This window comes from Gobius niger (assembly GCF_951799975.1).
Source record: "Gobius niger genome assembly, chromosome: 1".
Lineage (NCBI taxonomy): Eukaryota > Metazoa > Chordata > Actinopteri > Gobiiformes > Gobiidae > Gobius > Gobius niger.
In genome coordinates this window covers 50,769,337-50,781,769 of record NC_136852.1, presented here as the reverse complement: position 1 = coordinate 50,781,769, position 12,433 = coordinate 50,769,337, and the positions used below count along the sequence as shown (strand labels likewise).

The 12,433-nt window shown below is 39.7% G+C and overlaps 1 protein-coding gene across 8 annotated transcripts in view; it reads left to right on the top strand.

The window, feature by feature from the left end:
- arvcfb (ARVCF delta catenin family member b) overlaps window positions 1–12,433 on the top strand; it is a 286,776-nt gene that overhangs the window by 164,963 nt on the left and 109,380 nt on the right. For 6 of the 8 annotated variants that reach the window (XM_079567196.1, XM_079567195.1, XM_079567192.1 and 3 more), the window contains 2 exons: window positions 7,808–7,966; window positions 8,367–8,387. In XM_079567196.1, coding sequence (XP_079423322.1) covers window positions 7,808–7,966; window positions 8,367–8,387 — 180 coding nt within the window. The remainder of the gene's footprint in view (window positions 1–7,807; window positions 7,967–8,366; window positions 8,388–12,433) is intronic. The other 2 variants (XM_079567194.1, XM_079567193.1) reach the window with 1 other exon arrangement.

Below are 12,433 nucleotides of genomic sequence, written 5' to 3'. Positions count from 1 at the left end.
TGGAGCCAGGCTGATGGTCAGAATCACCTGGCTGGAGGATTCACCTATTGCACATGTTTGAGAAATAACCCTTAAAATTAAGCCCTTAGAAACCAAACATATTTACCATGCATTTTTGTGAATCTCAGTTAGATGGAAGACCTCAGTGATTTGGCGATGTATTGTGGCATCTTGCAATATGGATATTGTGTCACCGGATTCAGAACATACCAGTCGACGATATGGTGTGAAAGCCTTGCTTGAACAGTGTTTCACTAAAACATGAGCACAGTTATTTCTTACAGTGGAGAGCCAGCTCTGAGCCAGATGGCAAAAGCATAGTGCAGTCATGTGAAGTTCTGCTACCTGAGGTTAGCCAGATGATCTTTGCCGGAGGATTAATTGCGTAAGAGGCATGTAATGATTGCAGGCATGTCTCGGGAGTAAATCCTGTTAGTCTGTGCAGCAGGTCACGCCTCAGTTTGTGTGTGGATGTGTGATTAGGAGGAAGGTGACTCTGGGGTCTATGGGAACATCATCTCTCTTGCCTTTTACAAACATCAGACGGACTCCAGAGGACGATGTGAATGTGAACAGTGACCCTCCCTCCCCCCATTTTCCAGACGGAGGAAATGCATCCAAGACCCCAGTGCTGAGTGCTGGTAGTGAAGAAGCAAGCACCTTGCATCTCTCTGGCAACAAACGCTAACGAGTGTCAATGTTGAGTCCTGATGTGTCATATTTGTTTTGACACTGATAGCTTTGTTTAAAATGGAAATGATGTTCTCCAATCCATATGTTTTCAGCATTGCCACTAACTTGGATAATGTTGAACATGCTCAACAGTTGCACATGCACAATTAGCTTTGTTTTTCTAATATGTTCCAGCTTATTGAATTAGAGATGTTGTTTATTTTCAATCACAGTGCAGTTAGACCATTATTCTGTGGCCCGCGGCGCTCTCACCAAACAAATCCCCATGACTTTTCATAGTGGATTGTTTATTTATGCTTGCTGTTTTGAGGATGTCTGTTCTGTAAATACATTTTTGAGAAGGTACTATCTGTCCAACCATCTACAGAAGTTAGAAACGCATCGCCCCGGGAAAAGGGTCTAGGCTGCTTTCATGATACCTGAATATTAAAGATGAAAGCCAACATTTTATATATCTAACCACCTATGAATGTTTTAAATACATGACTCTTGGAAAATCCTCCAGGCTGCTTTCATGATTCATTACACTGTTGCTATTCTTTTAAGTGATCTTGTGTGTCTCATTTTCTATTTGCAAACAATTTTTGTAAAATTGAATTGCCTGTCCAAACACCAAATAAAACCAACCTGCTAAGAAGCGTTCTCGTCTTATATTTAACAGTAAAATGCCGCTCCCTGGATTCATGCAGCCAAATCCCTGCCTATTTCACACCTCCGTCTGCTTGCCCCTCCTGAAGAGAAGTTGCCTACTCCACAGTTAAATCTTTCTCCCGCTGCTGTTTTCCACACTTGTCCATCTTGAGCCTCGGGGCTACAGTTTGCTCTTGAAAGCAGTTTTGTGTGTAGTTTGGGGATTTACCTGTGCTTGGAATAACACGCGGTATTCCGATGTTCCCAGATGTAACCAGATGTTTCACAGTTTCGGCTTGAGTGGATTTGGAAACGCTTGTGTTAAACATGATTTCCCAGATTTCCCTTCATCCATGTTTTTACTGGGGCTGCCATTTCACTTCTTGACTGTATGCTCTTCGACATCACCCCGCTTTATTCTGGGAACATCTCTTTATTTGTTTTTCTTATTATAATCTCATGTCTGCACCAAATGTACAACAGCTGAAGTAAGACTTAGGCTGTTTGTTGTATAGGTACATTCTTTCAAAGTTTGTAAAATGTGTTGCTTAAACTGCAAACTATGTTGGTAAATTATTAATAGATGAAATACAATTTTTTGTAATGGTTGTAAAACGAATTGTCCTCCGGCGTTTCAAACTTCTTAAGGGCCCCTTAGCCTTGATGTTTATTTTGTGTAACTTGAAATAATGTGGCTAGAATATTGTTTCCCCCCAATATTAGAACTACATTTGTTCACGACCCCCAAAGAGCACCACACACTACAGAGAAAATATGGCTCCTTTATGATCTGATGACCCAGCGAAAACACCTCGCGACCCCTGGGTTGAGAACCACTGTCTAGAAAATACCTCGGTGGGACTCACAAGCAGCTGCTGCAGTGAAATGGAGAGAGGTTCAATTTGAAGAAATGGGAAATGAAATGGGATCGGCGAACAAACTAATCACGCAGGGAAGAGAATTGAACACAGACAGGATCCGAGCCTAGATTTCATGGCTATTGGACAAAACTGGCCACAGAACCTGACATAAACTGAACTCTGGCAAAGAAATCTTTACTTTATGTGTTTCAACATTGAACATTGTTGTACAGTATACGATGTGTAGTATGGGAGGATATGTTAGGGAGAAGTTACCTTTTATTATTAGAATGATTACATTTTTAGGAGACTGGGTTGGTTGGTGAGGGGGTTGGCTGGTTGGAAGTGGGTGGTGGGTGCGGGTTTGAGTCGGTGTATAGGACTGTGTGAGTGAGTTAATGGGTGTATGTGCAGAATAGATGTTGACGACTGATTGTTGCTTTGCTGAATGAGTGGTGTGTGGTGTGGAGCGGAGGATGGAAATTAGCTTCAGCTAGAATCCTGTATTTTAAGTATATTGTACTTTTTGTAAAGGCATTGTCCCTTTTACATAAATAAATACAAATTTCCCATCCCCTGTGATGTATGTAGGGCTGGTCAATTCATTGAAATTTTGAAAAAAGTTTGTCAATTTCAATAATCATCTTGGGACTTGATAATCGTCATTTTTACAACTAATTCTTGGACAGTAAAAGCACATAGTTTTAGAGTTTGAATGAGAACGATGCAAGATTTTTGTATAATAAATGATACTGGGGAAAATATCTTTATTTTTTGCTTGAACTGAGGTTTATGTAAAAGGTTTGTCTTGTCTCATGTTCTTGAATCAGCTAACAAATCATTCGTTTTTACAATGAAAAAGTTAAATCCAATTGAAAATCAAGATAATTCAATATGAAACAAATTATCGTGATTATTTTTTTTTTTACCATGTCACCCAGGCCTAGATATACTGATGTTGATGTGTGGGCTGACATTTTGAATGCTGAAGAGGGAGATCAACTGGACGTGCAGGATTACTCTAAATGTGCAAATTAAACAAAACATGACTCTCTGATAATAACAACAACATTGTAATATGGTTACGTTTAATCTTATCTTTAAGGCACAGACTTATGACATCATATTAGGGTGACATTGTGCGGGAAAAACAAGTAGAAAGAAGTTTCTGAATTCCACCCATGGGAACTCTGATAGTGCCCGTAATACTAAAGACGTGGAAAACTCATCACTCTTGGAAGCCTGCTCTGCCTCTAAAATAACAATTTAGATTTGCTTTTCAAACATCCTCCTCCCTAAACAGTCTCATGCCCTTCTCCCATTTTATCATTCATCTCTTTGAAATCAGCTATTAACGCGGCGTGCTCTACTTCTCCTGCCCTTGACAGAGCGAGCCCGCTTTCCTGGCACTCCTCGTATTCTCCTGGGACAGGCTTGCTCGCCGACGGCCAGACGGCTCTTAATCATTTATTTAAGGCCCGTAAGTTAAGTTCAGCTCCATTGCGTTGCAAAGAGGTGCGAGAATGCACCAGTGAAGTGAATAGACGAGGTGAAAAGTCTTGATCACAGTCTCAAGTATTTGTTTATGTCTAGACTTCAAGAGACACTTCTCACCCTCTCTGTCTGTCTGACGGACTGCCTAATACTGTTGTTCATGTGGAGGTGGATTATTTTAGATTTTAATCATATCTCTCAGAAAGATACGCCTTTAATAAAACTGTATTGTATCAAGGAAGACATTGTTTTCTGGTTGAACGCTACCCAGCAAGTTTTAAAGTATTGCATGCTATTGAAATTATAGTCACTTGGGCTTTCTGTGTGGAATTTGCATGTTCTGTGTCCTCTGGATGTTTCTGTTCTGAAACTCCTTTGGACATTGTGTTTATCGAGTTAAAGCCATTGACAGTTGTTGACAGTTGCTAACCGGTAGCATCTTGAGCAGCTTAAACACTGACTCTGTTGACATGACGAACTGTAAAAATCACAAAGAAAGGTTTTCTGTTTCCTCTTTGATGTGTTAAGTCTGAGGAGTGAAGCAGATCTATAGTAAATCCTGCTGTAGCTCGACAGACAGTGCTGCGACGTCTGTGCCACATTTGCTGGTTATATCACATAAACATGCGTCTCTGGGGCCGTGTTTTTGAGCAATGATTACGATTACATAAAAATGTCACTGTCAATCAGTTGTCTTTCATTTTCATCCAGAGTAGAGATATTGTTGCATGTTGTAGTACAGCATAATTATACTTTGGTATTCAAAATGGCGGTCGGGACTATGCATGACATGTCATTGGAAACGCATGTATATATGTGCTACAAGGATGGAGCATTTTCCCAATAAAGTCAAAGATCGCTTGTCCAAGTCCAGGTCTATGACTTATGCCATTACTGTTCTTTCCAAGTACATCATGTGGACCACATTATAAGAGCATTTGAATTCATTATTAATTAAACTCACCGATTAAGCATCATTATCCAAATGTGCCCTTCCTTTTAGCAAAGTCGACAAGGTCATTATTATTAGTGGGGGAAAAAGAAGGTTGCTATTGTTCAGCTAATCATCATTAACCTTTACCTGAATATAATTCCTGTGCTCTTCAGTACAACCTTTGCAAGTGCCGTTGGTTGGATCTCCATCACTTGACAATGTGTGACTAAACAGCCTGATGATGGTAGATATCTTTCTTACCCAGTCACCTAATCACTGCGCTGCAGGTCCCTGCAGCTTTCTTAGTTTAGTTGAGATGCAATTGATTTGAAATTAAAAGCTATGTGAAAGTAGAAGCATTATACTTGCATACATTTGTGCAAACTAACAAAATAAATGCACAAATATTTATTGGACAAACACAGTAAAGGCTCAGGGTTTTTGGAAAGAGCGAAAAGTGCGAAAAGTTTGACTGTTTGCCAAAGCAGACTGCAGATCAATGCGGACTATTAGGAGCTGTGAAAGCAAAAGTCTCGGCCCAATCAATGCCGAATTGTTTACTCGTTAGCGTCTCCAAAGACAGTGTAAGACAGGAAGAAAACATGCCATCCTCCCTCGCAGGAAGACGAGGTCGGACAAATAGGAGGAAGTGCGCGGCAACTCTCCCAAATCAGCTGTCTTTCTCGCTCCGCGGTGTTTTCTCTAAGGATTTGACTGTGTGACTAACCTGCTGCTTTTGGTAATTGGATGTGCTGCCTCCTCGGTTTCATACTGGGTGATAGTTAGCGGCGAAAGGAATATTAGACTGCAGAAATATGATAAAGCGATTTCAGTGAGTCACCAGCCAGTGTACTCCATGTGGTTGTGAGAACACATGCCACGTCAGTATGCATTTTGCCGCATGCAAGATGATGAACACAGCTAAACCTCGTATCTACAATAAAATAAGTGATGAAGACTGTGATTATGAAACAGCATCTCCATTACCAAGCTGGACAACACACTTCTCAGAGGACTAAGGTGTTATTATGCATTATAGATTTTGCCGCAATTACCATTAATATTGCTGCCCCTAGCATCTTATTTGTATTTACGACATGAACATCCGGCTACACACCATGATAAACAGTTACAGATGAGATTCAACAAGTTTTCCTTTCAAAATCCACCTTTTGATCATCTGAAAACCCCACTCCACTCCGGCCTGTGCCACCCCCACCCACGCACCACTCTCCATCGCTTTTGATTTCCTCTTCTTTTAGCCCCGTGCTGTTTTGGTTATCAATGATTGCTTCAAATGCCTTCCTTCCCCTCTCCATCACGACAGCTGTAATTTGGTCACTCTCATGCACAGCGGCGGGTGCACTGCAGGGCGTTAGCTGCTTGGTTCCACTTCTATTCCATATCTCTATCACTTGCCGTCCAAAGCAAATGCAGCGTGCGGTCATTTTCCTTTTTCTCACGCACTCACTCGGGGTCAGGTGGGCTACAGCAGCTCACTTTAATCCGCAGCCTATGGGCACTTTGTCTTCAAAATGCCGCGCAATAAAATATGAATCAAAGAGTCTCCTCCAGGTGTTTGCTTTGCCTTGGAAGAAGCGTTAACTCAATTTGAAGTCTCGAGAGGTCAGCGGCGCCCACTCTGTGTAATACCAGGACCATAGTATAAATAATGGACTGTCATGGCTACAGACAATAATGCATTAAATGGAAAACAGTTTTACTCCGTTTTGCCCATAAAGTTCTTCACTGTGGCTGTAGAACTTTCCACTATTACATGATTTGGTCTACGTTAGCAACTTATTACAGTCATTGATCATAGGGCTGTGCAATTAATCAAAATTCAATTACAATTTCGCTTATTGCACTTAACGATTACAAAAATAGCGTAATCGAGAAAAAAAACGATTATTAAGGACACGCGCAGAGAATCCTTTTTGTGCAAGTTGCTTTGTGTGGCTTTAACTTTACGTTTTTTTCCCACTATGTAAATTTGCTGCGGTGGTCCTTTGCTGCGGTTGGTGGATTGTGTTCGGAGTCCTGGCTGGTGATTGATTCCATTGCTCTGACGCTGGCTGATTGGTGGGGCAGTGCTACACCTGGGGGAACTCGTCATTTTGTTTGTGCCACTTCTTGGGACGTTCACTGTAATGTGACACTCGTTTGTTGAGTCATGCCCTATCGGTTGGGCCTAATTTTGTTGGACTTGTTTTTGCTTGTTCAGTTTGAGTAACTTTGTTTTGGTTAGCCTTTGTAAATATTGTAAATAGCCTTAATTTGGTTATTTTTGTTGCTCTTTGTTAAATTTACCTTTTACACTCCCTTTATTGAATCATTAAATAGCCTTTATTACAACTTTTTAATCTAGCTGAGCCGGGTTGTAACAGATGGATCAAATACGCTGAACTATCAGAGCTGTATGATAAACTCTTATAATTTTAATAATTTCTATAAGTAGCTCCTTTTGTAGCGCTGCTGATAATGCTGGGGTTCTACGAGCAAATGCTTTGTTCCGTCATAAACAAACAGCGCTGTGTGATGATGTCATCAGGACACACGCTTGGTTTGCTTGGGCAGGTGTGACAGAGATCTCTCAATAGAGGATAAGTTTAGAAACGTGAGCTTATATAATTTGTACTTTTTTAACTGTCCAAAGAAAATATTTAGGTTTAGACGTAGGTTTAGATGGATAAATAAAAGATATTATCAACAAATAATCATTTGAGTAATCGTGATTTCAATTATGACTCAAATAATCGTGAATATAATCGAGCACAAAAAACACTTTGATTAAAATATATTAGAGATTATAAGATTTTACCCTTAGTTACCTAACAAAAGTAGGAATTGTAGCAAGAGTTTTGAAAACATGGCCACCAAGAAGTTTAAAAAGTTATTTCCACTGGGAAACCATATTTCATACTGTCAGCTGGGGCAACACATGTACACACATAAAATGGCCATGTAAAAAGATAAATGATCCTTTTCCAATAATCTAATCACAGTTTGTAACAGTTAAAACATTTCCCTGTCTTATAGTCTCTGCAATTTTTCGCTATGTGTGTCTAAAGCACATCTTTGAAAGCAGTTTTGAGTAGATTAAAAGTCACAGCTTTTGCTACTCGTCAAGATCAAGATGGCCTTTCTCGCCTCCTCTCCTGACCGTAACCGCCCTCTCCTTCTTCCTTCTGTGCAGGAGCAGAGTCCCAGCAACGCCACGTCCCTGTCCATGATGCAGGAGCCCCAGGAGGTGGTGGAGGAGACGGTCACCATCGAAGAAGATCCCGGGACACCCACCTCTCACGTCTCCGTGGTGCACTCCGATGATGGGACCACCCGGCGCACAGAAACCAAGGTATTGCCAGGGACAGACTTATTCCCTCTGAATTAAACAAGTCGTCCTTAACCAAAGCAGCGCAAAACAACTTCCATATCTGCCTAAGGAGCTTTCCACGTTGTTTTAAACTTCATACTTTCTAAAACCCATTAAATGCCCGTCATCCATGTCATTATTGCTTTAAATTAATGCAATATTGTCCGGTGGGATTACCGTGTCCACTCCGCACAACACTATGTTTTCCCCTCCAACTTCTTAAGAGCTGCAAATCTCATAATCCCTCAGTCCAAAGTACTTGAGTTTTGTCGGTAATTCTGTTACGATGGTCCAACTCCGCCGGCGAGTTTCTTAAGTTGTGTGCCGCTTTGAAAGCTTGTTTAGTGATCCAACTTTCGCTGTGCTTTGTTGTTTTTCTAAGGATATGTCAAACAACCTGAAGGTGAGTGAATTTTACCACTACATTTTATGCCAACCAGCAAAATGGCTTTCACACCCCCATTTTAATGTTCCCATCCAAGCTACAGCAGCATCACAAGCTTAGTGCTTTAAACTATTCTTTGTTCCCAACTCACTGCTTCCTGCTTCAGGGACACAGCATTTGCTATAGTATACAATTTAATTTGCATGCCCCTCTTTCCTACCTTTAATACAGCAATGTTGCGAATACGATGAGAATAACTTTTACACCATGGCGCCTTTTCATAACTTGTAGACATCTTATGGGACCCACAAAATCTTTTTTATTATTATTAACAGCATGCTTGGTTCTAGATTTGGGCGATTAGTGCAGTAACGATTAAAGAGGGGGTATTTTGCTTTTTCCAAGCATTTGGTAATAATCCCAAAGACATTGTTTTCACTATCTTACACTTTGTTAGAAAATGCAATATTGATCTCAAACAACTGAAACAAAATATCCATCAGTTTCGCTTCATGATCCTCTAAACGAGCTAAATAACCCTGTCCCTACTCCTTGCGCTCCCCTTTGTTACGCAGCTGTTTCAATAAATAGAGAAAGAAAGAAAAAAAGAAAATCCCCTGCTCGGTGCGTGTGGTTGTAGTGAAGCTATTGCGAGTTTTTTCATGGTGAAAATGAGAGAATTAAATTTAGCAAGAGATTGAGAGGCGGGGAAAGCGTTTACTGGATACAAAGGACTTCAGGAGCTTTAAAAACCTAACTTTCACAGGCTAAATCTAAGTGATGCTGTAGGCCTGTCATTTTGAATTGCAGAACCTGGAGAATTTGCTGAGTTAGTTTTATCATCTGCAAACTCATTTTTGAAAGCTTCTGCATTTTGCAGCGAGCAACAGAATGCTAAAGCTAGCGGCAACATGCTAACACTAACATCATCAAGACTCGGTTAGAAACTACGATTTGATCACCTTAAGCAGCTTACTAAAATAAGATCAGCCACTTCAGTCAGTTGCAAAGTGTTTGTATTTTAGTTTATGAAATGTTGTTGAAGAATAATGGATATATTAGTTATGGACAGGTTTTAATGATCAGATCATGTGAGTTGTTCATATTAATGTAATCTAAATAGTCGGTTATATTTTTAATGTAGAAAAGTCCACTTATCCTTGTTAAATGTTTTTCCATTACAGTCTCTTTATAGGTAGCCCATAATTGATAACATCTTGTTTGCAAGAAAAAAAATTGACTTTATTGATCTCACAAACTCTGGAGAAAAGAGGACCAACTTTTTAACTCACAGTAACTAAGAAAGTCTTTTAGTAGCGGTTAATATCAGATATCGGCAGATACTCAAACCCCCAGTATAAGTATCGGTAATCAGAATCAAAAAAGCTGGATCGGTGCATCAGAATAGCCACAGGGGAAGACCCAAAGATTACTCGAAGATGCGCCAGTGGCTAGAAACACACCTCAGGTATGTTTTTGATGAGAGAACAACAATGGAACATGGTAAAAAGCTCTCATAATTTAGGTTTTTGCATAATACCCCCTCTTCAACAATAGCATTCAAGAGCTTTATGTAATTCAATGATTTAACATACATTTTACATAATGTCTAGGTAGTTTTATACCTTGAAAAAGAATCTGTTTTTTAAGATGTTGATATCGACTGGTCAAATTTATTGTTTTATTTTACTTTGACACATTCCTTACAATTATTGCACATAAAGGTAACTCGTTCCAGCCAGAGGAGTCACTAGATCTCTCACTGTGTGTCGGAGCCCAACAGATATCATCAGTGATATTGATGTGTTGCCGTTGATAAATAGTTTTGATTAGGGATGCACCGATCCGATATTGGTAATGGAGCCGATACAAGAAAAAATACGATATCGTGTATCGGCTATAAATCTATAAATATCTGATACTGAACCGATACCCGTTTTGGCTTTCACCAATTTAAAAACAAAATTTCCACCAACTAAAACTAAGTGATTACAGACTTCATGTCATTTTGATGACGCGGTTAGCAACAGAATGCTACTATGATTTGATCACCTGATCAGCCTCATAAAATATGATCAGTTTTGTATTTTAGTTTATGAAATGCTGTTACGGAATAACTGATAACATATTTGTTCTGCACAAGTTGTAATGATCAGGTCAATTTATGTGAGTTGTTTATATTAAAGTAACCTAAATAACCAATCATATTTTTAATGTAGAAAAGTCCAGTTATTCTTGGTTAATGTTTTTCCATTACAGTTTGTTAGTAGATAGCCTATAACTGATAACATCTTGTTTGCAAGAGAGAATGAGACTTTATTGCTCTCACAATGGAGAAAAGAGGACCAATTGTTTCATTGACAGCAACACCGTTTAAGAAAGTCTCTTGGTATCAGTTAATATCGGCAGATACTCAAACCCCCTGTATCGGTATCGGGAGCAAAAAAAGTTGGATCGGTGCATCTGTAGGTTTGATAGTGATACTTGAATAGAACTCTGGAAATACGTTTTGATATTTCATGCTTTATCAGGGTCAAACTGTAACATTTGCAACTTTGTATAATAATTTTAATATAATATTTCTTATAATTATGTTGTGGCCTTGTCATGAGCTACACCATTTGTGGCTTTTTGCTAGTCCAGACACCCGAGTCTGAATACATCATTAGGGCAATGGTGTCCAAAGCAAATCGATAGGATTAAGCCACTTGCTAATAAGTATTTTAAATGTGCTCTTAATGCTTCCAGTCTGGTAGTAGATAATCACTCCTTTGTGCTGACTTACCTATAGTCTATAGTGGCGGTAGCTCTTTGTGAAGCTTCTACAGAAAATGTGCCAGTGTAATTAAAACTGAAGATCAGGGTGGTCCCAGTGTCCTCAAAGCTTCTCATTATGTGTGAAAAATCGAGCATTAAATTATTTTCAGCCTTGACAAACAATAGAGCTTACAAACTTTCCCCCCTTTTAACTAACATTACAGCAAGGACTTTGGAAGGCGCTTTGAAGAGAAAAGCAGATTAACTTTCTGGAAAACTTCTAGTGGTGGCAAATAGGTCTAGACGAGAAGGCAGTTTTGGGAGAAATTGTGCCACTTGTGTTTTTCTCTCTCGGGCTTTCAAGTGTTGGTTCCCAGCCTCTGCAGCGACTGTGGGTGTTATTTATGTGCTTATCTGCGTGTTTGAACCAAAGTTGTGCCACACTGTCTAATGTTAACACACTCCCGTCCCTTGATGGTTATCCCTGCTCCTTCTGAAGGCAGATGAAACGGCAGCATTTCATATCTTTTTTGATTCACAGAAGAAAAGAAAAAAAGGCACATTGTGTTTCTAGTGAATTTTCAATCAGCGTGTTTGATTTATGGGAATGAGAAACAGAAAATATGTGTGCTTACCAGAAATATGAATTCATTGTGTCTACATTTTGCTGCCTTTTGTGAGTCATACATGTCAATATAACAGTTTGACAGATGAACTCCTGCTGAACTGCCAACGCTGTATAGAAGGAAATGACAATGCTTGGGGCTGTGCTTTCAATGCATCCACGCAAAAGTAAGATTCTTCCCACAGTGTTATTCTACCTCGGCATACAGTATGCGGGAAAATGTACACAATGGTTGCCTTGCTTTCGGAAACATCTTTATACAATAGGATTTTTTTCCCCCGGTGTTGAATTCTAAATAAAATGGTCTCATCATCTTAGGGATGGGTACCAAAACCTGGTATCATAACATACCCGGGGCCACATCTGCAGGTCTGCCTGGGATGGGTACCAAAACCTGGTATCATAACAGCCCCGGGGCCACATCTGCAGGTCTGCCTGGTTGGATAAGCTCCAGCTTTTTTCAAAAATACAATGTTGATGTTTTTTCATTTTCAAATTTGCGAAAAACCCACAGCCTAATAAGTAGTTATTACGAGCTTGCTTGGAATTGTTGGCACATTTGCTGTTTTGAATTATGTTACCATTTAGTAGTTGAGTAGTTAAAGCAGTACTAAGTAACTTATTTACCTTAATAAATCCTTTCCGTCGTCCCTGTGGGGGTAATACAAGTGTTTATGGGATG